We start from the raw sequence: 27,340 nt of genomic DNA on the forward strand, positions 1-27,340 counted from the left end.
AGATCACATAGCCCTCTATAGAAAACAGAGTTAAATCATCAGTGCAACCTACTGCGTTTCTAGCAACCCAGTGCACAGAGCTCAAAATGCAGACACACAACCAATTTCAGAAGAGGCAATGCAGCAAGCAGGGCTCTGCAGGGCATTCCTGGGGCTGAACGTCCAGAAGAAGCCAGCCAGGTCCAGGATCCAGGCGAGGATTGCTGACTGGCCGCTTTGGCTAACTTGGTCAGGGCTCATGTCCAAGCACTGATCCTCGCATTAGTCCTCTGTAGGACAGTCCTATGGTGGCTTCCCAGTGTCCCGGACATATAAGCAGGGGTAGAGCCGGGAATAATATACACAGAGAAGCATTAAATATGAGATCCTAGTGGCAGTGATCATCAGTGTTTATTACAGCCTTTGCATTTGTTTTGTTTTCTGGTTTCAAACCCTTCCAGGATCCCTATGCCCTACCCACAAGGCTTGCTGTGACATTCAACTGGGGGAAAGAAACTTAGAGAAGTTGACCCATTTATGTAGTAGATCTTTAGCAGTAATAGACTTAACATTCGTTATTTCAAGTGTTTCCAGGGTCCATGCCATGGGCCAATCTGTAACATTCTAAGGCACAAGGTTGGTTCCTGCAGCTGCCAGGCTGCTGAGGGAATGGGTCACTGAGTGAGGGGAGTGAACCACGGGCCCTGACTCAGACCCGGCTTCCACATTCCAGGGTGGTCGCACCACCTCTACCGGCCATCTGAGGCCAGGAGCCATTGTGTCTTTAAGAACAGTGGTCCCTCCCTCTAAGAAAGTCAACTTTTAGTGGAATTGGAGGAGTGATATTTGGAACAGCAGTGGCTCCTAGCCGGGAGAAACGTCCAAGAGAAGTTACAGGGCATGATCTCACATTCGACCGTAATTCAGCTCAGGATTCAAAGGCTCCTCATCCTTGCCATGTAGAAATGAGAAAAACAGTGTCCAACTCTCTCAGTGAGAACTCCGGCAGGGCAAAACCTACTCATCTAGGGAGAGAAAACACTTCCGCATCAAGTCAAATGGTGGTTACCCTGAGCTGGGAGGACGCGGAGGACTCAGATTCTGAAGAAAGCCAGGAGTGTACACATGCATTTGTGAAGCAACTCACAGTGAAGTCAGTGGTGATCACCCAGCTCACATTTACCAGGGAATAAGGGTCTGTCAAATTTCACATCACGTGACATTCACAGGGGTTGGGTGGGGGTGGGGTGGCATCAGCTGTCCGGATTAGCTAGTCCCCCACACTGAAATTCACTGTCATTTCCAGTTTACTTTATAGATGTGCTAGAAGGTCTGTAGTGTTTATATTAGTGGCAGAACTCCATGGTTTTAGAAATACTGAGTTTGACATTCTTCATATAGTTGTTAAAATTCTGAAGGGCAGAACGATTTTTAAAAATATTTTTATTGTTGTTTCAATCAATATCTAATTTATATCATTCTTTTGATTACCCTTATTATGAACAGCTAAGGTTTATTGAGGGTTTAGCATGTGCCAAGCAAAGGGCTGCATGTTTGGCAATGCACCGTATCACATGATCTGCAGCTCACCTGATGGGTGGGTAATACCATCATCCCCGTTTTGCAGACTGAAGCATGAGAGGTCCTGCCCAGGATCATACAACTGGCAAGTGGAGGGGGCGAGATGGGGACCGAGGTTGGCTTGATCCAAAGCTCTCCTGACCCACTGTGCTATGTATGCTGCCTCTTGTAAGAGAGACTCCATCTGCTAAATGAGATTTGTATGTTTGTATGCTTGTGGATCCCGAATGTCTTGGAAAGCACCCCTCATGTATTTTGAAGATCCATCTTATCCTCAAGGACCTAGCTACAAGTGGTCTGGGTCACTTCATTATATATATGCATTAGGTTCTGCCTAAAAAAAGGGTATCTCCTCTTAAACTTCAAGTTGTGATTGTCTCTGTGCACCTGCGAATCTGTCTGATGAAATAAACGCATATAGGCAGACTGAACACTTGTTCTCTAAAAGCCCGAGAAAATACAGACACTTTTACATAGGAAGCCATTATATTACATAGCTCGGTTGGTACCCTGGAAGAGTAACTGGCACCAATGCACAGATAAATGACAGTCATTCCCAGTCTCATTGAGATCATTAAAAAAAAATCTGGCCTAGGGAAAGGACTAGTGGGGAAAGTTTAAGTGGAAATGTGAAGAAAAAGAAGGCCATTACATTTTTTTGAAACACAAATGATTTCTATTATTTAGAAAATAACTCTCAGCTTGGAATTCACACATATTGTCCACACCCCGTTACCCTGTGTCCTTGGCCAAGGTGGGGCTGGGGACTCGCTTTTTGAAATATTTCCTGGTAACTAATTTCCCTGGTTTGTTATCTTTAGCACAGGGGCTTTTCTATGTCTCAACCACTCTACCACTGGGAAACCTAAGTCTTGCAGTGTTTCAGCTGCATTTTCACATCCGCCAGCACACAAAGCCCTTGGCTTTGGCATTATCCATGAAGAGCAGGAATCATGAGACCTGCTCTGGTCAGTGTGGTTCTGTGATTAGAGGAGCCTGCTCACCAAAGGGTCAATGCTTTGATTCCCGGTCAAGGGCACGTACCTGGGTTGCAGGTTCGATCCCTGGTCCCGGTCCGGGCATGTGTGGGAGGCAATCGATCAATGTGTCTCTCTCACATTGATATTTCTCTCTCTCCCCCCTCATCCCTTCCTCCCTCCCTTCCATTCTCTCTAAAAATCAATGGAAAAAATAGTGTCTGGTGAGGATTAACAAACAAACAAAAAAAGAATCAGTGAGACCCACTTTGACAGGACAGCGGCTTTTATTAACCAGCCTTTTATTAACCAGCCTTCCCAGCATTCTCTTTTTGGAGGGTGAGAGGTCTATGCTGAGATTTCCCCCATCTCCCACTATTCAGGCGCAGACCCCTTCATGTAGCTACTTCACCTATTTATGTAATATGTCTTAGATCCCATTCTAATACTAGACACTCATAATATGAGTTTTCTGAGCTACAGAGATGGTCTGCCATCCCTGGGTGCATAAGAGGCATCATTGGTCATCCAGTGAAATAAAAATAGCTGCCAATGGGGAACATGTTTATTATAGGTTTATACTTTTTCTTGTTCCACAAAGAGTTTGAGGCAACTCTTTTGCAATATATTTTTAAGTGCATCTTCAGTTGACTATGCATTCTGGATATTTCCGTCTGGTGAATTAGGAAATCCCCAAGGCAGGGATATGCCTGAGTTCTACTCCAATGGCCAAGACATAGTCATCAGCCTCCTCTGCACTAGCGTGTGCCTGGCTCTGCAGCGGGCGAGCGACACATGCAGCCCGTGGAACACGGAAGGCTCTCGGTATTTTAATTCAGGCGTGTTCCTTTCAGTGGATCAGGAAGGGGCAAATGGCAGAACTAATGCTATTTGGGCTAAAATGTTGCTCTGTGTGTTTCTGCCTGAATCATCCCATTGTTTTCTCTGGTGGACTCGGCCAGTGCAAAACGGTGTGCACAGTGGACCCCCAGGGAAGACTGGCTTCCCATCGCAGCTCTGCCACCTTCTGGTTGTGTGACCCCGGGCAAGTTACGGAACCTCTCTGAGTGACATTTTCTGCAAGATGAGGATAATGATACTTACCTGGAAGAACCGCTGCGAGGGTCACGTGAGGGACCGTACAGGAAATGCCAGGCTCGCACGAGGGGTGCAGCAGGGAGGCAGAGGCACCGTGACCGGGTCAGTTAGGTTGTGGGGATCTCCCTGCAGGCAGCCCTGTGCTTTCCCAGGCTGCCAGGGACGGCAGGGACTCCGAGGGAAAGGACTGCCTCTCCCGTCAGATGGGTGGGGGCAGCGTCCTTGGTGGGGACTTATGTGCTGTCTGTGTTCCTCCACCTCGAATTTCAAACTAGAGCCTGGACTGGACATTGTCCTTGATGTGGCCATCAGAATTAAAAACTGAGTTACAGAATAATAAAAATACTGAGTTGTGCCTATGGAGAAGACATAAAAAACTGGGAAATGTATTTCCAGTTTAGCTCTTGTTCAAGGATTGATTTTGTGACCTTCCCGTCTGCCCCTCATGCTTTCTGCGCTGCCTGAAGGGCCTGCTTCGGGCTTCGGGCTGTGTGCTGACCCCTGGCTCCTCGTCCTGAAATCTGTGAGGTTCCTGGTTGAGCAGCTCACTGATGAGCAGGAGGCCTCAGCGGGGTGCAGGGGGCCTCTGCTGTGCTCCCCACCTCCAGCACACCAGCCCGAGAAATCAGCCACAGCGAGAAAGAGGAAGGGTCAACTCCCTGTTTGTCCTCTTTGCATGTCCCCCCCGCTCAGGGCACCTCCGAGAGAACCATGGCGCTGGGCAATGTGGGAGAAACATCCCTGAAAATACTTGTTGCATGCATCAGTGTTTTGTTTCAAGTTCAGAAAGGCTAGAAATGGCCTCTTTATCAAGGATTCTTACAGAAAACACGCCCTCTGCCCTTCGACTGGGGATGGGGGTGGGAAAGAGATGGGTGTGACCTGCCGTGATGATGCGCCTCCTGCTGGAAACCTCGCTGCCCGTGCCAGGCTCACTCATTCCTAGTGAAGGCTCTCTGTCTGCCTAACCCATGCCAGTGTCCCACACCGAGTCACCTGCAAACCCCTCCTGCTGGAGCCACAGGGCTCTGACACTACACTTGACGCAGGTCCACGTCTCTCTCTCCCACTGCACGACTCTCCATGAAATCTCTTCCTGAACTTGAAGGGATATATCAGCGTCCATCCTCCACCCACCAAACTCTCCTCTCATTCCTTTCACTGACCAGGGCCCCTGACCTGCACCAGCAACGTTGCCAGTGCCTCGGCTCACAGCCTTGGCCCAACCTCACGTCAGCCTAGTTCACTCTCTGGTCACTTTGTCTCATCTTGAGATCCTGGGAAGTCGATCACTCTGCTCCCTCTAGGCACCGGCTTGTCCCCTTGACCTTGGATCACATATAGAGTGGACCTCAGCTGCCATCTGTTAATTGTGTCTCTTTCTAGCCTTTAAAAATAACATTAGGGTTTTTCTTGCTAATAAAAGTAATTTTCTTATCTGAGAGAATTTGGGAAAAAGCCACCATCCAGAAATAACCATTATTTATATTTTGGTGTATTTCCTTCATATATATATATATATATATGAACTTGTTACATATATATATGTAACATACACACACACACATATACATGCTTTCATATATAAACACACACACAAACACACACACACACACACACATATACAGGGTGGGGCAAAAGTAGGTTTACAGTTGTGAGTACACAAAACAGTTTATTCTTGTATTATTATTTATTAATTATTGTACTGTTTTCCTTATGAACAACTGCAAACCTACCTTTGTCTTACTGCATATACATATAAAAGCACAAACACATACACACACATATACATACACATTTCTTTTTTATGTTTAACAGAAAAATGAGTCATCAATAGTTAAGGGAAAAGGACCCCCAGCAGGTGGGAAAGAAAGTATCTGCAGCTGCAGCTCGGGTAGGCCCTTTGCGGAGCCGGGCACAGCCCTGGACTTCTGGAGCACCTGCCTCAGCGGCTTACGAGGTCATGGGCCTGACGGCCAGGGCAAATATCCAAGGCACCCCTGCCTCCCGGACCAGGTAGAGGACTAGTTCTTAGAGCGTGTATGGGCAACACATGTAGAGACACACAAATTCATAAATACATACAAACAGAAGTACACCCAGTACATATCATTCAGACAAGTATTTCCTGAGCACTTCCTGTGAACACCTATCTCAGTGCCCTGAGACAACAAGGTATCACAGGTGAGCCTCGTCGTCATGGACCTCAGGACTGAGCTGCTGAGACAGGAGCTAAGTCATGGACAGAGCAAACCGGAAGGAGATGCTTTCTCCCGAAGTGCTGAGGGAAGGGACTCAGGAGGTCATTCTAATAACCAAGATGTGTTCCAGCAACACTCTTCCTGAGGTCAAAAATGTAGCTATCAAGACAGAGAAATAATCTGGGGATACAGTGATGCAGTATGAGTTGTTAGACAAAGGTAATTATAATTTGAAATGTCATTATATTTTAGTAAAGATAACCACACAAATCTACCAGAAAACTCATGTTAGAGGACAGGTTTGCTGCCACACCCAGAGGAGGGGCTGAACCAGGGGAAGGGGCCTATGTACCGGGAGGCTCTAGGTCTCAGAGCATATTACTGTGGTTTCGGGGACATGCTTCTCCTCTCAAAGCTTCTAGGAACAGACTTTATATAGTATATGGAGAGAGAGAAAGGGGAGAGGGAGAGAGAGATAGAAACATCGATGAGAGAGAGTAGCATCGATATCTATTGATGCTACTGCACACCCCCTACTGGGGATCGAGCCTGCAACCCGGGGACTTGCCCTGACTGGAAATTGAACCAACAACCTCTTGGTACATAGATCGACACTCAACCACTGAGCCACACCAGCCAGGCTCCTTATGATTTGTTTTTTATCCTTACCCAAGGACATTTTTTGCATTTATCTTCAGATAGAGTAGGAGGGAAAGAGGAAGAAAGAGAGAGAGAAACATCGATGTGAGAGAGACACATCGAGTGGCTGCCACCCACACAACCCCAACAGGAGCCGGGGACAAACTGCAACCGAGGTACATGCCCTTAGCGGGAACCAAACCGGGGTCTCTCTGGACCGCAGGCCGAAGCTCTAACTGCTGAGCCAAACTGGCCAGGGCTCCTTATAATTTTTTAAATGACATTTCCTTTTCCTTGACATACTTGAGTGTAAGAATACAGTATATAACACATATAACATACAAAATATGTGTTAATTGACTATTTATGTTGTTGGTAAGGCTTCTAGTCAACAGTAGGCTACAAGTAATTAAGTTTTGGGCAAGTTCAAAGTTATACACGGATTTTCGACCGTGCAAGGCGTCAGCACCCCGACTCTCTTGTTTATGGGTCAGATGTATTTGATCTGGGGTGGCGCAATACTGGTAGCTCAGAGTGGTGGGGGGTCGATGTGGAGAAAGACTGAGCATTTCAGCGAAGGGACGTGAGTCAGGCTGGCAGTGCAGGGCGGTGATCAACGTCAGCGGGCATCACAGCGGATGGAAGCAGCTGGCGCAAGCGTGGGTGGGGGAGCACTCAGTTCCCAGTTGTCCCCATGTGCCAGATGCTGACACAGGCGGGGAACACACAGCATCATTAAGACCAAGGCCTGATCGTCAAGGAACTCACATGTAGCATGGGAGAGAGACATACAGGCAACCAACGATTTGGACATGTGCAATTAGGTTGACACATAAATTGCCGATATTCGACCATTACGGATACCCCCAAATGGCAGTTTCCTATGGTTTGATTTAATGTAGGCACATTACAGTGTTTGTAATGGATCAAGGTCTCTAGAGGATTGTGTGTTGGAGGGAAAACCATATAAATGTGTGTGAAAATGGGCCTGTACTTTATCCTACGAAACTGTGCTATTGAAGGCTTTTAACGGACAAGGGCGATACTGAAAGAAAGGTTTTAGGAAGACAAATCTGGGGTCAGAAGAAAAGATAAAACGCGGGGCAAACCCCCAGAAAGCAGAAAGGCATTTAGGAGGCTCCTGGAAGGCTCTGAACAAAGGGTGATCATGGCCTGCCTGGGGCAGGCGACAAATTCTGAGGGAGTCATTCTCAGGACTCGGCAAGAGACGGGCTCTCTGGGAATACGCAAAAACGAATCCACAGACACAACCTGCGTATCTGGGAACATCATGTTATTCTGCCCAAAAAAGGGAAATCAAACCACGTTACTGGTTCGAGAGAACAAGGAAATCATCTTCTGATGCTGAGACCGAGGAAAAGCCAAATGTCGCATTGGAAACATACAGGTGACCGATGACAATGACGGCACCCAGCCCTAACAGCGCTCACAATGGCGCCAGCGGGCCTGGTTCCTCAGCAGAACCTAGCGTTCCTAGGGGTAGGGACTGGCCCGATTTGTCTCCCTGCTGCGTCTCCATCCTGGCACAGGGCCTGGCAAGTAACTCTCGGAAAATGTGGTGAGTCAACGAGTCAACGGGAAGCTGCCACCAGGAGGCAAGTCAGCTCAGGGACATGCTCTTGGAGTTTTGTCACGGACACCAGAACAAAAGGGCATTTGCTGAAGGTCAGTGGGATCTTGAGGAAGAAGAGCCGGGGGCACACGTCCCAGCGCAGGTCTCCCGGGAGCGTGAAGTAGCGGATGTGGCAGATGGCGGAGGGGAGGACGTGGTGAGACAGTGGGAAAGAGGAGCGGCCATGCACTGGTACTGGAGGTGGGCAGAAAGGATGAGATCCCAGGACTGTGGACAGTCCTCTAAGGCTAACCTTAGACTCTTTCCGAGTCTAGAGGAGGAATGAGAGAATAAAAGGACAGCGATTCATCCAGATGAAAACAGAAGTAATTCTGTCACCACCGTGCTAAAAATAACTCCCAGTGTTTCTTGGGTACTAATCAGTAAAGTCTAAATTCCTTGAAATGGTGTCCAGGGTCTTCCATGGTCTGACCTAACCCATCGGCCGCTTTATTTCCCACAGCTCACCTCACAAAGCCTGACCTTCAGCCAGGAATATCTACTCTGCACGCTCCCAACTGTCCCATCCTTTCCCCTCTCCCTACCCTTCCTCCCGACATCAGTGCTGCCTGGACTAATTCTACCCGCTTCGTAAAGCCAAATGCTGAAACGTCTCTGAACTTATCAAACTAGAAGTTTGACTTTCCTAATTATACTCGGTCTCCATCTCTAGATCTCTCTCTTACCCACAATGCTCTGTGTTTACATGTTCCTCATTTATTCATTTAACAAATATTTACCAAGTGCCTCCTCTGGATCGGTGCTTACTTAGGTTCAGTGATGCCAAGGGGGTACACAGCAGACAGGTCTCCGCCCTCAGACCTCAACTCTGGTGGAGGAGGCAGTCACAGGACCACGCAATGCTTGTATTGATGGTGCCAAGAAATAACGGTACCGAGTGTTGTGAGAGCTACGACTTGGGGAGGAGACTTCGTCACTGACAGGACAGGCTAAGATCAGAAGAGGGAGCAACGGGGTGGACTGTGGCATGGGAGGAGAAATCGTTCTCCAGGCAGAGGAAACAAAGTCTCCTTGCAAGGGCCTTGGGCTGGGAAGAAACTGATACATTCGAGCAAGGGCGGGGGGGGGGGGGGTTGTCAGGCAGGAAACATAAGGAAAAGTGGCCTCAGCGAGGCGGGAGAAGTGGGCCAAGGCCAAGACCGTGCAGCCCTCGTAAGTCAGGTTGAGGACTTCAGTGCTCGTCCTAAGAGCAAAGGGGTGCGGCTGAAGGGCTTCACGCCACAGAGTGATGGGGAGAGTTTACAAAGGTCACGTGGGCTGCAGAGTTGGGGAGATTAGAGAGGGAGGCAAGGGTGACTGTCTGGGGACCAGTCAGGAGGCTTCTTTCTTTCTTTTTTTTTAATCCTCACCCAAGGATATTCTTCCATTTATCTTCGGATAGAATGGGAGGGAGGGAGAGAGAGAGGAAGAAAGAGAAACAAGAGAGACACATCGACTGGTTGCCTCACAACCCCAAACATGGCAGGGGACGAACCCCAACCGATATATGTGCCCTTGGCAGGAATCAAACCTGCGACTCTTTGGTCTGCGGGCTGACGCTCTAACCACTGAGCCAAAGGGCCAGGGTGTAGGAGGCTTCTTTCATAGGTCATGTGTAACAGGACAGTGGCCGGAGTAGAGTGGATCACACAGACGCTCAGTCAGTTCCAAAGGAGGGCAGTGTCAGTCTGTGGAGTCAGTCCCGGTCTTCCTAGGCCTTGAATCTATTTGTCAGACAGCCAGTTCCAGACCCAGTGCAGAGTCAAACCCTGGCTCTTGAATGTCTCCCATCTCCAACAATTTGGTTCTCAAACAAATTGTTCACAGAAAAAAAGATCTTGGTTAACTTTGGTTCTCCACCTGACAACTCTCTCCTGCTGATACACCAGCATGACAAAGAGTGTCTCTCAGACCACAAACGAAGGCGAGAACGTGCCCGTAGAGGTCAGTTTACCCCTAAAGCTCGTCTTGTTAACATCTCAGGCATCATACTGTGAATTTTTTGTTTTCGTTGCTAGTGAAATGGATGATGAGCGCAATTTTAAAACATAAAGAGTGCTAATGTTTCACTCTCCAGGTCCCTCCATGTCGTCTCAAAAGATAAGAGATCTTTCTTACAGCTGCATAGTACTCCATTGCAAAACAAGCCAAGCAGAGAAAGACAAATATCACTTATTTGTGGAATATAATGAACATAACAGTCTGAGGAACAGGGTAGACCCAGAGACGTAGAAGTAGGGTACAGACTGACAACCCTCAGCAGAGGGGGTGGAGGGGGGAGGGAAGAGAAAAACCACAGAACTTATATGCATGTACGCATAACTGATGGACATGGACAACAAAGCTGGGGGCAGGGGTGGGGATGGGGAGGAGGGTGTCAATGGGAAAAAAGGAGAAACATCTGTAACAAAAATAAAGAAAAAAAAAGAGTGCTAATGTTGCTAAGGGTGTGAAAGAAACAATGATCACAGTCAATTGAAGAGGCAGAAACATTGTTGTCGATTTGGATAGAGCAAAGCAGTTAGCCAGTTAGCCGGTGACAGCATTCCGAAGGCAGTGCTAAGTGAAAAAGCGAGGGTGCCACATGCCGACCCCCTGAAAGACACCCTGGACCGAGTGCTGAAAGAGATCCATTTAAGGCTAGTAGGAGATGGTTCAATAAATTTAGGAAAAGAAGTGTTTGTTTATAGATTAAACAGTACATTAGACATGTACTGTATATGAGAAGGGTTAAAACAGGGAATCATTTGGGGGTCTGAAAGGAATGAACTCAATTTATATTATTTCTAATGGGAAAAAATGACTCAATTTTCGAACAAATTGCTTCTCAAACAGTCTTTGGAATGAATTAAGTTCAAGAACTGAGGTTCCACTGTATATATCACCCCCCCCCCCAAAAAAAAAACATTCCATTGCTTTAGCTATATTACCTGTTACATAATGTATACAATAAAACACAACAGACAGATACATTTCAAAAGGTCAGCTCGTTCTTACTGTTTTGGTAGAGCAAAGGTGTACTGAGGGATTTACAGGGCCTGCATTACATAGAAAGTCTCTGTGCTGTACACTATTCTGTGTAGAAATACATGGTGAATCGTGTTTTAAAATACTAAATATAAGAAATGTCTCATATGTCACATCATAGGAGCCTCTCACTTACAAATGTATTGTCTAAAATGTCAAGTTATATGTTTATCAAGACAAAATAAAGGGAGTAAAAAGACTAGTCACAGAGTGACAGCAGATACTGACAACATGTATTACCTACAAAGGACTAATATCTAGAATATATGAAGAACTCCTTAACATGCATAAGAATAAAACAGCTAACTAGGTACGGGGCAAATGTAGGGAACATCATAAAGGAGAAAATCCTGAGGCCCAGTAGGATATGAAAAGGTGTCTAACTTCATTAGTAATTAGAAAAATGAAATCATAAGCAGGTAATACCACATACCCACCAGACTTGCCAGAAGTTTGATGTCCAACAATTCCAAGTAGAAGCAAAGATATAGAGCAACAGAAAACTTCACATGTATTGGTAGGGGTGTAAATTTGGTACCAGCATAAAAAAATAATAATAAAAATTTACATCATCTAGTAAAGCTGAAGATATATCTTAAACATACCCTATCACCTAGCAATTTTTTTTCATCTAGCAATTTCACTCCTGGCTGTACACTCGAGTACATCCTCACAAAGATATATATACACAGGAAAATTCATAGCAGCACTGTTCACAGTAGCCCCAAACATCCCATGTACAGAATGCATAAATTAGTTGTGGTATATTCTTACAATGGAATACTATACAACAATGAAAAGAAATGAACAGCTCTACATGTCAGTATGGATGAATTCCATAAAAATAAGTGTTGAGTGACAGAAACAAGACACATACACACAAAAACATACAGTATGATTCCAGTCATATAAAATTTAAAAACAGCTACAGTGAAACTCTATTATTTTAGAAACACATACATAGGACGTAAAGTTATAAAGAAAAGTAAGGATGTTATAATTACAAATGTCAGGAGAATAGTTGCCACCAGAGGAGAAGGACCGGTTGTGACCAGGGAGGGGCACACATGGGCTTCAGAAAAGCTGGCAATGTCCTGCTTTTGTGACCTGCATGGTCATTACATGTATGTTCACTTATAATGATCCATTGACTTGTTTAGCCGTTTTTATGCATTTTCAGCATATATATTTTACATTAAAATTTTAAAACTTTAATGAAAACCAGATGTTTACAATCGGGAATGTATTTTATTCATGGGACTAAGAATATAAATAACAGTCAGTTAGCCAGATAAGCCCATAACTTAGTAGATAAAAATATAAATTAAATACTGCACATTTAATATAACTAATAGAAAATGATATGGTTGCAATATTATCAGTTAAACAAAACATACAAGAGCAATAATAAATGAGGATTATTTTTAAAGACTGATATCAGATTGGAAATGATAAAAAATATTAATGATACACTGGATTGCAAGACTGTGGGAAACAGGCACTCATAGCTGGAGGGAGTATAAATTGCTCTAACATGTAGAGGGTGATTTGATAATGTAAATAAAATTTAATATGCATATTCCCTTTGATGCAGTAATTCTACTTATAGGAAGCTATCCTATTAATACACTCACAACTCACAAGTGTGAGAAACTACACCTGTACAAGAGTATAGCCTTTTTTGCAATGGTAGAAGATTGGAAACATCCCATAAACCATTCAATAGTGGACTAGTAAAATAAATTATGGTACTCTAAATAATGGAATATTATGTAGCCGTCAAAAAGAATGAAGCAGCTTTACATATCCTGTTATGTAGTTACCCAGATTTGTTACATGGGAAAAGAGTAAAACAGCACTTATTATATACTACTACTTGTTTAAGCATTAGGTGATTATGAGGAAGTAAAGGAAGGTTTTGGTAAAGATTCTAAGGGAATTTTTGAATAATTCCTATCAGAGCTAAGAGTTCATTAAAAAAAAAAAAGTACAATTCTACATCAAAATGAAATACTGCTTTTGATACAGATGTATCAGTAGCACTGCTCTTTTATGTACTGTCCGTGATTAAAATACTTATTTTGGGATCATAATTGATACAAAAGAGGAGAAATAGAAAAAAAAGATGAACTTCAAGGCCAAGATCAAATTTCACTGCTGGTGTAATAGTCTCCCCTGGTTCCCAGGCTAAATCTGCTGTTCAATATGGGTGTACTTCTGATATAAAATGTAGCATATTATGTGGTAAGTATGTGTCTCATCTGGCACATTCATCTTTGTAATTTCTCAGATGCCCAGCACAGCAACCAGCATAACAGAAGTGCTGTCAACTGATCCTTTCATAAATATATGTAACATATATAGTCACTCTATTTGGTATCACATATGAGACACTTTGGGTACTAAGTCAGAGGACTGTGGGACTAGAACAGACATTATTCTTATATATCCTGAATCTCCATGGAGTCTGGTCACCAGCACTCATTAAAATTCTGTTGAATAAAAGAATTCATTCATTGGCCAATATATTTGAAATAATTTTCTATTTTGCCTCTGATTGACTTCATCCTTCTCCAGTAACAGGTTTTTCTGCTTGGTCATGTGTTGATGGTAGTGCCTACTTGTTGGCCCTCTGAGTAACACAACCAACTTAGTGGTTTGGACTTTATATGCCCCTGTTGGAAGTATCATCTTAAATGTAAATGTTGGAGAACATACCCTAAAATTTTTCTTTAGAAAATTTTTGAGAAATTTTTCATGAATGCAAGAAAGGTTCTCAACAGTCTGTGTGTATAAAGCTGTGAACACTGTGACCATTCTTGTTTGGGGCGGTAGTGAGGTGACGTGAGCTGGGAGGCGCGATTGCTGCAGGACAGATTTCAGACGCCACAGTTTGAAGCACCTTCCTTAACAAAACTATCCCCACTCCTCATCCCTTCACATCTTTTTTTTTTAAAACATAGAACAATTTTACAAAAAAATCCTCACTTGAGTATATTTTTCTATTTATCTTCAGATAGAGTGGGAGGAGGGAGAGAGAAAGGGAGAGAGAGAGAAACGTGGGAGGGACACATTGACTGGTTGCCTCCCACATGACCCAACCAGGGCCAGGGCCGAACTACAACCGAGATACATGCCCTTGACCGGAATCGAACCTGCCCCTCATTGGTCCACGAGCTGACGCTCTACTGCTGAGCCAAACTGGCCAGGGTGATTTTCCTTTTTTTATTGAAGGACAATTCTTCTCTGACATTCCTGTTCTATGAGATAGGAGAAATTTAATAATATGTGGGGGTTATGTGAATACTTCCTGACCTTTTCTTTGTCTACCCAACATGAAAGTAACCTTCCTTAATCAGGAATCTGCTGACTGAAACTACAGCACAGTGAGGACGGGGGTGGGGTTCTAGCATCGGGGTTTGAAATGGTTATGAAGCAGGGAATTTAAAATGTGGGGACTACCTTTAAGAATTCCCAAATGATCTTTTAAAAAGAACTGCTGAATTCTTTTTAAGTAAAAGCTGCATTGGGGTCAGTTGCACAAGCATATATGGAAGTAAAGGTAAAAATAAAATGAAGCAAGTTTTAGTGCATTTCAAATATCCCTAAAAATGAGCATATTTGGACTAAAATCGGCACAACAGAGAAAGGTGCGGGCAGGCCACCAGGCTGCTTTGTCGGCCGTGTTCTCAGCCACCTGTGTCTAGAGTAGTGTCTGTCACATGGTAGGAACTCAATAAATGGTCGATGAATTAAAGCGATAAAAAGGTAGCATACATCAAGTTCCCAAGGAAAAGAAAAGAGAATGGGTTTTCAATATCCTTTAGTGCTAAGTCCATCTGTTGTCCATGAATGAGTGAGAAGCAGCAGACAGTAAGTCAAACATTTCCCACCCCATCCTGCAACTGAAAGGCCACCAGCTAGCAGGAGACAGGACACGGACACGGTAAAATACAGAGCCCGTTCTGTTTCGTTAGTACATCACAAAGTTCAGAGAGGAGCAGAAGCCCCTGCAGCTGGTACAGGGCAGCCAGCTATGTACACAGGGGCATTCACTAAGCCTTTACAGCCAGCATCAACGGGGGCCATGCGGACGAGAGGAGGAGCTCTGCCGAACTGCTAATCAGTGGAGTATCTCTCAGCAATGAGCAATTTCAAACAGAATCAATCAGAGCATTAAAAAGGGCAGTACACGAACACTCTGAACTTGGAAGGTTTAACTTTAAGCCCTAACCTACGAGGAGGTTGAACACTGACTACAGCTCGGATACAAGGACGCAGCCGCCCCGACACAACCAGGGCCAGACCCATGTGACACCTGTTGCGAGAAGATGCTGCCACTGATGAGTACTGGGGACGGTGAGCGAGGCAGTGGACGCCTGCCATGGGCCCGGTCTGCACAGTTCATCTTCTAACAGTTCTCCCACACAGGAAGGGCTATCAGGGCACCCTGGGCACACCTGCTATGTTGTGGCCCCCGGGAGAAACCCTGAGCCGAAGTCACATCCTCACTGTTGCTCCCAGTGGGAGGTCACCACAGAGACCATTCCGCTTGCTTCTCTTAACACATCCCTGCTTTCTGGCAAGAGGATCACATCATCTCACCCAATGACACAGATTCTTAGATCCCCCATCCCTATCATCCACCTACTGCGTTACCCTGGCCGTGCCGGCAGGTGGACAGTAGCCATCAGCAGGGAGGAAGTGACAACCCAAGCAAGCATACGATCAAGGAGCAGGGTAATATGTACCCACTTGTCTGTCCCACAGGCTTCCCCACGTGTCCTGCGAGGCGGCCACGGGCAACGCACGCCGTGTTTGCAGTGCAGCACGCACGGGGCAGGTGCTGCGTCAGAAGCAGATCCACCCTTCCGAGCCACCCCCTGCCCCATTTCCAGTCTCACTGCTTTGGTTCCAGACATTCATTTCTAGCAAGATTTATTTCTGCCTGAAGTTTCTAAAAGAGTTCATTTTCATAGCCCCGGATTGCCTACCACACTCCTGGTGTCACTTCTCTCATCCAGGAGCACGACCTTTTAAGAACGGTATTTTCCACAGCCTGTTCCCCCTGCCATCAGCCTGACCCGTAAGGGATTCGGTCCTTCCGCACTACACTAAAAGGACTTCTTCTCTTTAACTGGCATGGAAGGGAAGCCAGGTAAGTGGTGTGCCAAGAGGTCTGAGCAGAATACTCCAGTAAGATCCCTGCCCTGGAGCTGCTGCTTCCGCCCGCCTGCAGCCTCAGAGCCGAGCCCTGCCCACCCTGCCCTGCCTGCCCTGCCCGCCCTGCGCTGCCCCGGCCCGGCCCGCAGGCTCCCCTCCTCACGCCTTCTCCCCTCCTCACGCCCCTTCTCCCTGCACAACACATCCAGCCCAAGGTGTACTACTCACTTGGGTCTTGTTTGCCTTGGACTGTTGCCAGCTAATCCACTTTGACATCTTGGTTTCCCCTGAGATTTGTTTTCTCCTTCCACCAACTTTTTAAAAAACAGAATTAAAATGCGTGCTGGGCTGTGGCAGGGCTGAGCGGGTTCTGGAGACTTCTGCTTGCAGGCAGTTCGGAGGCGGGTGCAGCCCTGCCACAGGCCGGTGCCCCCTGCCAAGCGCTCAGCCCAACCAGGGGTTCGCCTTGAGAGGCTTGGGGACTGTCTAGGGCAGAATCACACCCCCACCGAGGCCACTATGTGAGTCACAAGTGCTTGGCATGAAAGTCTGTGATAGGCACTAATGCTTGAGGAATTATCTTTCCTTTGGCCACATGCCAGCCCTAGAGACTCTGGACGGGCTACAGAACGACTCTATTTTCTTTGGGTCACTATGATTGGCCAGGGCCAGGCCAGGGTGGTGCGGGGGCGGCTGGAGAAGGGGGTCACGACAGTGTTTACTTTTTGCTATAAGGACCTAGAAGCTGAACTATCAGGGTTACCCCAAAAGTGTTATGCTTTTCTTTTTTTTTTTTTTTTTTTTATCCTCACCCGAGGACATTTTTCCATTCTTTGTTCAGGTAGAGTGGGAGGGAGAGAGAGGAACAGAGAGAGAGAGAGAGAAACATCGATGCGAAAGGAACACATCGATTGGCTGCCACCCACACAACCGACCAGGGCCGGGGACAAACTGCAACCGATATACATGCCCTTAGCGGGAACCGAACCCGGGTCTCTCAGGACCACAGGCCGACACTCTAACCGCTGAGTCAAACCGGCCAGGGCCAAAAGTGTTATGCTTTTAATCCAAGTTAACACGCAGGACATGGACTTGAGTTTGAGTCTTAGGTCTGCCATTAACTGATTTCGTGACTCTGGGCAAGTAGGTCTCTTTGTTTATTTTAAACAGGAAGAGGACAGAAGGCTGGATGATCTTTCAGGTTCTTTTCTTCCCAAAGCTTCTGTGTTCCCACATTCCCAACTCGCCTGTCAAATCTGGCCTCTGGCCCCCGGCAGCTGTCACCCGCAGCTCCTGTCTCCTGGAGAATCACCTGTTGCAGTTTCCCCATTTCTGTAACAGATGCTTGTGCAAAGCTGCCATGGGAAACAGATTCTGCACGAACGCGCCAGCGCTCAGGCATCGCAGGGCAATCTGAGGTCTTCCTCCTTCTGCCTGTGTGCAGCAGCCTACTCACTGGCTACTTTAGTTTATGAAACTTAATTGCTTTTTCAGACGATTGGCAACTTTTAAGGTGGGTCTCTCAAGGGAGGGATTCAAGATGTGGAGTATAAATCAAAATACTAAGTAAAGCAGTGCAGCCATGGGAGACTGCCCTGCGGTCCCAGGATATTCAGGGTGAGGCAGAAGTAGGGTTACAGTTGTGAGTATGCAAAACAGAGTTTATTCCTGTACTGTATTGTTTTCCCCACAAACAACTGTGTTTTCAGTGAAGGGTCTTGCACACCCTTTGGTGGTGTGCACTTCTGGAAGCCGGTCATTTGAGCCGCCTGGGACCTCGGCTCCTCACACAGTATCAGTGTTCTGAAACGCCGGCACGTGTTACTGTGCAGCATGTCGCCCAGGAGAGAAGGAAGCTGTGCTCCTGGGAAGGTGACCGAGCGGCCACACACAGGGAGCCTCTGGCGTCCCAAGGACCAGGGATCCCAGGTCTTTTCTTCCCCACTGCCGCCACCTCCCCGCCTCCAGCCACTGCCACCACAGATTAAAGTAACAAAGGAACTACACTAGGAAAAACAGCTATGTATTTTCAAATCTAGTCCCCGACATGGATTGTTCAGAAAACTAGAAAAAAATTCCCAGTTTGGGCTTAAAACTTTAAAGTGAAGATGGTATTTTTAATTTTTTTTCCCTACTGATATTAGAGAGAGAGGACGGGAGAGGGAGAGAGAGAGAAACACCGATGAGAGAGAACATCGATTAGCCACCCCCTGCATGCCCCTCACTGGGGATCGGGCCCACAACCTGGGCATGTGCTCTGACCTGGAATCGAACTGGCAACCTCTTGGTGCATAAGTCGATGCTCAACCACTGAGTCACACTGGCCAGGCAAAGATGGTATTTTCCTGCTTTGGAGTGACTACCAGAATCAGAAATCACTGAGAAAAATGTGAATGCCTCTATCTAAGATCGATACAGCAAGTCTGGCCCACTGCACCATCCGGCATGGGGTGCAGCTGAGACACAAGATCACACGAGCGTATGATGTCTACGTTCAGATTTCAGATGCATCTACTCCAAGCCCTGGGAATAGAAAGTACAATTATATCCTCTTTTCGGGTATTTATTTAAGAGCAGAAGGTGTTTTATTACTAGATGGAGGTAGCACAGACCTGTCCCTATGAAGAAATAGTTGATGGGCCCTCACCCCACTGGGACAAGGGCAGAGGAACGGTGCTGAGGAAGGTCTCTGGCAGACCCAGCACCTTTTCTTCAGCTTTTAAGACAGTGCACTGCACAGGTGGCCACCTGCTCAGGCACCCCAAAAGTGTGACACACTGTCACAATAACTGGAGTCCCAACCTTAGCTGGCCCACCTGGGTGGTTTTTAAAAATTTGTCAAATGAAGATCCTAGTGTGAACTCGGAGGATTCTTATTAGCCCCAACACTGCTGAGTCTCCCCATTTCCAGATGTTTGATTTTCCCTTCAGTGGCAAAACCCAGTGAGCTGGGTCCTTACGACCCCAGGCAGCATGCTGTCCATTCTCTGGCACGGGAGTGCCCTGCAGACACCCGGACAGTGACCTACCCCAGGTCTCCTCTGCTTCAGACCCTTTTTCATGCAGGATCTCGGCTAGTCCCTCACAATTCTGGGGAGCAGAAATCATCACCCTCACAGCACAGATGAGGAGACGGAGGCACAAAATGATTAAATGATGCACTTAAGGTAAACGATCAGGGACTGATCCATGCCTGATCTCAAGACCCACCCCGCTCCTACCATATTCCCCTTGCCTTCCATCCCACCTGGATCCCCTCTCCCACCAGGACACCTGCACCCCAGCTCTTGTGCATGGTGGCTACTAGCAGCTCACAGCTGACACAAAAGACTGGCCCCCTGTCTCCAGGTGGAGCAAACTCGGGGTGCAATTCATACTCTGGAGCTCCGGGAGGGGTCAGACTGAGCCAGACTCCAGCTGAAACCACATGCATGTTTGCCTTCTCTCGCCCACTGGACCCTGTTTCCCGGCTCCTTTGCCTGAGAGCACCCCCTTAACTACATGAACAGGAATCTCAGACTCAGACTCTGCTTCCAGGCAATCAGACCCAGGAGTCTCTCCTTCCCTTCCCTCACTCTCTCAAGTACCAAGTACCCCTATCCTATCCCCAGGCCTGTGCTTTGGGGGCATTCCCCTCAATTTATAAGCCCATTTAAATGAAGAGAGTCCTTTTCCCCGAGTCATCTGTTCTCTGATCAGCACTAATCCCTAAAGGAAAAATAATTTCTTACATCAGTTTCAAATTCTTCCAATGGTAGCATCAGCCCATGTTTTCTTTCTTTCTTTTTTTTTTTTAATCCTCACCTGAGGACATTTTTCCATTTTTTGTTCAGACAGAGTGAGAGGGAGAGAGAGGAAGAGAGAGAGAGAGGGAGAGAAACATCGACGTGAAGGGACACATCGAGTGGCTGCCACCTGCACGACCAACCATGGCCGGGGACAAACTGCAACTGAAGCACATGCCCCTAGCAGGAACCGAACCCGGGTCTCTCTGGACTGCAGGCTGATACTCCAACCGCTGAGCCAAACCGGCCAGGGCAGCCCATGTTTCCTTAGAAGAAAAACTGAGTAAACTTTTATCTTGGATGCTCTTAGCTGAAGACTAGAGAAGTCAGCTTTCTATTTCTGGCTGTTTATCTTTCCTCCCAACAAGAAAGGAATCTAGAGGGCGTGCTGGCCTTGTTTTCTCCATTGCTGCACACCCAGCATGAGCGCTGCACCTGCTATGGAGGACGCAGGACGTGTACACAGTGAGTGAACAGAGAGCTGGAATAGGCCAGTGAAGGGACAGGGCCCTCACCAATGCACCAGCGCATAAGCGCCACCCTCTCTGACTACAGCCCCTGCATCTGGTGGCTCACTACATGCTGCAGAGTGCAGGTCTCAGGATTACCAGGTCTGATAAACCAGGTGAGGCTCCACAAAAGTCTGTCCCTGGGAGGCTCCAGCAGCCAGGCTGCCTCCGCCCTTGCAGGCCCATCATGTTACACAGTGGGCAACACCGTGAGCATCTGTGACTTTCCCTTCGGTTACACATTCACCATCTCTAGACAGAACCTTTCCTCCCACTTAGTAAAACAAAATTTTGGTCATGACCCACTACATTAATGTGACAGTCCAGAGTTTTAAAAAAATCAGAGTTAGATCTTGAAACCTCCAGGTTCTCCAGCTGTCCCCTTCAGCTCTGCTGTTATCAGTCCATCCTGCATCTTAGATCACATTAGCTTGTTGTTGAAATTCCTCCTTCAAATCATAATCATGTCCCAGCAGCGCGCGCTCTCTCTCACACACAATTTTTGCAGAGAAAGAATCACACCTTTGAGATATTTTCATTTCAATTTCCCTGTCTTCAGCCAGCCTGGACATGTCAAGAAGTTCATAGTGATTTTTGGATGGAGAGTATCCCCACCAGGATGCGCTTGTAACGTGCAATGCAATAAGCATTTACTGAGCGTCCCCCGCGTGCCCAGACTAATCGGTAAATATGTGCACAGGGACCGTCAGTGCAGATGGCCGCTTCTGAACCATCAGCTGGAAATTATTCACAGACATCCAGCACGTTAAACAACAAGATACTTCTTCACGGCAACCTCATTACTCAGCCTTGCTTGACTAGATTCTACAATTTTGGATTTATCTGAAGCGTGGATGCAAAGCCCCATCACTTCATAATAAACCTATAGGCAAAAGACTCTTCAGCGGGGAATGCCTAGGGGAGGGAGAGCACACTTCTGGGCAGAGCAGGAAGGGCTCAGACCACTACAGCACAACGTGAGCTCCCCTTCTGCCTTGGGGATAGCACTTCTGCACGGACAGGTGTGGGTAGAACTAATTACACAGACGCCCGGGGGGACTATTCAAAGCGACTTTGGGGGAAGTTATTAACGGTATTTACTGAGGCCCCATGTTGGCTTCATCGGTGTTTAATGCAAAATTAAGAATATTAGACTGATCCCTCATCAAAGAAGGATTTATAACTTCAGTGAGCAATCCCAGCTCTCCTGCTAGAGAAAAGTGAGGGAGTTTTCCTTTTCAGAAAGAAGGAGGGTTCCAAGTGCTAAATCTCAGGTGGGAAGTGAGGAAGGGGCCGGGCACTGATCTGTCCTCAATCTTGTCTTTTTAGCAAGAATTTGGATAAAGCCATGAAAAGTATATTTACCCACTAATGTTAGGAGATGTAACTGGTATACTGGACAACATAATTGATACTCCAGACATGCTGGAATACTGGGATGTAATCAAACGAGAGAAGTCTGATAGATAGAAAGCAGTCTAACAGCTTGCTAAGTCACCTGCCCAACCAAGGCAGTCCACGGAAACAGGTGTGGAGAGTCCTCCCGGACACGGTGTGCCGGCTCAGGGACGTCAGGCAGAGCGGCCCTAGACCGAGGAGCTGAGTCCGCTTTAGTCAGATCACACCCGCAGCAGTACGTACCCTTCCCGATGCCCCATTTTACAGGGATCATTATGTACTGGAGCCAATCAGAGGAAGGCCAGTAGGGCATGGAAGGGTCTGAGAACATGTTAGTATGAGGAACAGCTGGAGAAACTGAGGGCTTCCAACCTAAACAGAGAAGATTAAGAGACAACTGTCTCCACATATATAAAGCCTTACAGGTCACCATTGGCCAAAGGATTAAAATGAATACCTGACAATAATGGATTATAAACCATTAAATCATAAAACCCATAAGCCAATGCTGAGCACAAATATCTACGCCTTAGACTCTAAGGACCAGCAAACAGAGGCTATTCTGGGTGTAGACAGGTAAATTGAAGCAACATCTTTTAGGTCTCACATGCCAAAGAGCCTGTGGGCAGCTAGTTAATGGAGGGTGAACCCAGAGGGCAGGACTCTACTCAAGAACTTTCAAAGACCCCCTCAGTCTGCTAAATATTCAGGCACTCTGATTCATGGTACATAAACATTTGTTTTCCCTGTAATAAGGGTGGGAAATTAACCTTTACTGAATGTCTGACTCTAACAGGTGCCAAGTCAATGTATTTTACTTAATCTTCCCAAGGCCTCAGGGAGAGAGGGTGCTCTTTGCTTTGCAGGTAGGGAAGTTAAGGTGCAGAGATTCATGCAATGTGACAGATACAAGTGCCAGAGCTGAAATGAACCCGGGCGTGTCCAAAGCCTTCCTCCCCCCCACGGCACACGGAATACTTGCAGGGCAGTCAGAAAGGGGCCGCTCAGACGGTCAGTCACGGCCCTTGAATGGTTACATTTTCCTCCTCCACCCAGGCCAGTAGCCCCGTTCTTCTAACCTCTGGGGCAGAAGAAGGCTGGGCCTTCTACAAAGCCACTGTTAAAATGACCCTGGTCCCTGAAAGCTGTCTGCCCCCCAGCCTCCATTTGCCCTCTATTGAATATGGTTCCATTTCCCCGAATCAATCCATTCTGTTACCTTTCTCTTCTTCAAGGTCTGTTTGCCTAACCACTGGGAAACCGATGGAGACCAGCTTCCTGGTCTTCGGTAGAGTTGGGGAAAATTGAAACATAATGGTTTCTCTGATGAAGGGGAGGGAAGGTCAAGGACACATGCTGTCTTGTTATCACTCTTCAGTGTTGGAAAAGTAAGAACATTCTGCATCACAGTGTGTGATCACAGACAGGCCCTCATTTTATTCTGAAAGTTTAACTTTTTCCCCAGTTTTCCAGGTTTCACGTGTGGAACACAGGCTCTCCCATCGTCTCCCAACCTGCTGCCCATGCTTCCCAAGGCCTGAGAAGGCAGCTGGGGGTCAGTGTTAACAGGCCACGTTCTCCACACGACGGGAGCCTTCTGCTTGTGGGTAAGGAAACGGCTAGTCTTCTTCAGCATGTGTGAAAATACAACGTTTGCATGTTTCTGCTCTCAGACCTCCTGTCTAAGCTACCTCTTAACGCTGGAGTTCCCTGAGATCAGGGACCTGTCCCCTCTGTTACTTCACTCCTGTCTCACCTGTGTGTGCTGTGTGCCAGGGGTACAGCGTGGTACAGACAGACGCAACCAATGCCCTCATCAGGGCTTTACAGCCTGGCTATAGAGACACACACAACACGGAAGTTACACAAATAAGGATTCACGTTCAACAAACAGTCCACACCTCTCTACAGATCCAGCACAGGCTCAGAACACGGTGGTGCATTTTCACAAACAGGTGACCAATGGTTTTGGGGAATGTGCAGAAAGACCCGTCAGCTGAGTTCATCTTAGCTTGGGGTGGGGCTCAGTGCTTTGACTTTCAGAGTGAGGGGGAACATGAGAGTGAATCGGGAAGATCCGGGTTCTAGCTTCTGCGTTTCCACTAACTACTAGAATTTCCTTGAGCAAGCCACTCAGTCTTTCTGGGCCTCAGTTTCCTGATGGCTAGAATAACGTGTAGGCACCAGGGTTCCTCATTAACGAGATGCCTGCTGTCAGAGTCCTCTCGCTCAGCCGCACGTACCTCGCCAGAAGACGAGGCATGGCTGGGCCCACAGCTTCCTAGGACAAATGGCTCTCCCAAAGGGGTCTGAGTAAGTCAGGCTGCGGGGAGACAGAGCAGCAGCGGGGAGGGCTGACGTCCCTGGACCCCGAAACTAACAGGCCACGTCTGAACGTGGGAAGCGCGGCAGTTCACGTGCCGCCCGCTGCCTGTCTAAAAAGCAACACTTGCATTCATAGGATATTCTAGGTTGTATTTCTAAACAACAGATTCAAGAAGAAAGGAAAGTACAGAAATAATTTTCTTTGTATGTTTTTACAAGTGGAAAAAAACCCCACCAATTTTCCATCCACTCTGATCATCAGAATGGCTTAGTAGCTTGAAGGCAGGAATCAGACAGAATGCCCTTGCGTGTCCTCGAACACTAGAGTGTGATTTGGCACCATGCTCTTAGGAAGTTTGGGGGGCATAGCCCTTTTTTTTCAGTAAGAAAAAAATTAGGAAAAATCCTAATGACTGCAGATCATCTTTTTGGGGAAAAAAAACCCAGCCATAACTTGGAAAATTCAAGTGAAGCAGGACACAGCCTGCTGCCTGAGGCTGACGGACTAAGCCAAAATGCTAGGTCTAGGTGAGCTGGGGCCAAACAGTCTATGCCAACCCATGCCCTCCTTAATAAAATCACTGACCTGCAGCAAAAGACCATCCCGTACTCTTCCGACCCCGGTAAGCACGTGAGCGCAGGGTCAGAGACAAAGCCTTGCGATGTCCCTGCTGCAAATCCAGACAGCTGAGTTCTTCCCGGGCTTGAACAAATACTGTCTCGGGCACAGTCTCCTTCCCTCCGCTTCCCGTGAGAGCCCCTGGCTTTTGTTTATTTGCTCCCCAACGTAAGAGAGCAAGTGACCAGGCTTTCTCACCAGACAACCACATCCCCGCACACTGCTTCACACACCACTTCCTGGCCCTCGCCTCTCAGGAACTGAGCCCCAGTGTCTGGCCAGAGGAAGGCATCATTCCCGAGGGAGCCCCTTTGTATAGGAGGCTCCCACCAACCAGCAGCCCTGTGGCCATTTCCCAAAGCATTGCTCTTGGTCTAACTTTGAGATGAGCCCATTCAAATCATCATAAATATGAGCCAATCACAGCCACTAAGGTCTCAGAAAACTACGCCAGCCTCAGCTCCCCGAGTTCCAGCCTCTCAGAAGGCAGAGTGGCCCAAGCAGCCAGGTGGGGCATCTCGGAAGGAGATCCAGAGACCCCCCCCTCTTCACCCTCGCCACTTCTGCTGAGCCCTCTCAGGAGAGGCCAGTTGACAGTCCCGCTCTCCGGCCCCAGACAAGACCGTCATGTGTGACGTACCTCCGTCAGCCCGACCAAGAGACAACTGGCTCCCGAGGTCAGGCGCCACAGCGGGAGAAATCCTTCTGGGGGTAACTCTCCAGGGGTAGTTAAGCCAACAGGATGTCTTAGGGGAAGGAGGGTTGGGGCACTGTCCTACCTTGTCACTGTCCACTGTGTTCTGAGAGGTCCTGGAGGCAATGGAGATGGTGTCTGGCTGGCTGCTCCCATCCCCCTGGCTGTCCACATCCTCCACTCCATCCCTGCAGGAAGAAGAGAAAAAAAACAGGGGTGGGGGTGGGGGGAACCACTGTGGGTGTAGAGCACACGGGACTCCAGCTGGGCTGGCGGAGCAGAGCCTCAGCACTTTCTAGCAGGGATTTGTCTAAAATTATCCCACGGAAGAGAGCAGCCCTGTGTGATTTTCAGTGATGTAACCACTTGTACTTGGTAAACACAGAATCGCTCCACTGATAACTGAACACAAAGTGGCTCCTTCTCCCAAACTGCTCTGGGCCACGATGCAGAGGGACAACTATTTATTCATTCTCCTGGGAATGGGTCGATCATAGGCTCTAGGAAGAGGTACATCCTACTTAGGACCCAGGCTTCGACCCAGCAGACTGGGTCATCTCCAACCAACCCAGAGTTCAGGGTGTTCGCATAGTTTTTCTGCACACTGTAACCGGCAGGGGTGGGAACCGTTTTTCTTCCAAGGGCCCTTTGGATATTTATAACATCATTCACAGGCCATACAAAATTAACTCAAAAATTAGCCTGCTACATTTGGTCAGGTTAATTTGGTGAGGCGTGTGCTGGTGGCTGGTACTGACTTTGCAGGCCTTATAGGGCGCGCGGGCGGGACGCCCCCACCCCTGCCGTGGGATGGGGTTGGTTCCTAGCTGGCCTAGGAAGCAAACAGAACTGATAAGACACTGTTCTGACTTGTGTTTAGTCTGCTCAAAAAACCGGGCAGGGATATTTTCTCCAGGGGAGACTATCTTCGAGAAGTTCCTAATGTCAGACCCTCCACTGCCTTCGTTTTGGTTGGTCCTGTGTATCTCAGGCTTGTTTGTGATGCCTTCTGATAAGCAGAGAAGGCCAAGGCATCGTCTCAAAGACAGGGAGCAGCCACGGTCCCACGGCAGCTTTGGGGACAGCGGTGCTCCTCAGCGTCTGACAAGACACTCTCCCCAGCGCACTCCTGACATTCGGACCCGTCCTGCCCCCCGGACCGTACGGCTGTCCCGCGTGCTCCTCCGACTCTCCAGCTTTAGGACTGTGTCCCCATCCGGCACTGAACCCGCAGCCAGGGCCAGGGTTCGATGGGAACTGGCGAAGGCTCACTGGTCTGCGTCAGGAGATGTGGGCCCGGGTCGGGTAAGTCAGCAGGCGGAATGGCAGCTCTTCCCGGGGAGGCTCTTCTGGAAGTCACAGCCCCGGTGCTGCTCACAGGGGAGCTATGGCGTTAAGGGGAAGGGGGACTGCTGTCTGATGTCACCTCATGGACAAAACCCGTCTATTGGAGCTGCCTCCCGGCGTCCAAACAATGACACCCTGTGAGTGTACGTGGACCTGCGTTTGCATGGGGCATACATGGGGTGCCCATGTATAACACACGGTGTCTGTTCGTCATAAAAAGTGTTTTCTTCCACCCGGGGTATTTCTAAGTCAATTGCTCTCTTACCACCCCTTGTGGACTGGGAAAATTTTAATAGCATAAGCCCCACCTTTGTAGGAAGGAAAATCTGCTGTAAGAAGAACTTACAGGATGCACTGCAGAACCA

At 47.6% G+C, this 27,340-nt stretch overlaps 1 protein-coding gene across 3 annotated transcripts in view; it reads right to left on the reverse strand.

Annotated features, from left to right (window-relative positions):
- KALRN (kalirin RhoGEF kinase) overlaps nucleotides 1-27,340 on the reverse strand; it is a 593,373-nt gene that overhangs the window by 184,990 nt on the left and 381,043 nt on the right. For all 3 annotated transcript variants that reach the window (XM_036242841.1, XM_036242843.1, XM_036242842.1), the window contains exon 33: nucleotides 25,714-25,816. In XM_036242841.1, the coding sequence (XP_036098734.1) occupies nucleotides 25,714-25,816 (103 nt within the window). The remainder of the gene's footprint in view (nucleotides 1-25,713; nucleotides 25,817-27,340) is intronic.

This window comes from Molossus molossus, unplaced genomic scaffold (assembly GCF_014108415.1).
Source record: "Molossus molossus isolate mMolMol1 unplaced genomic scaffold, mMolMol1.p scaffold_m16_p_5, whole genome shotgun sequence".
Classification (NCBI taxonomy): Eukaryota; Metazoa; Chordata; class Mammalia; order Chiroptera; family Molossidae; genus Molossus; species Molossus molossus.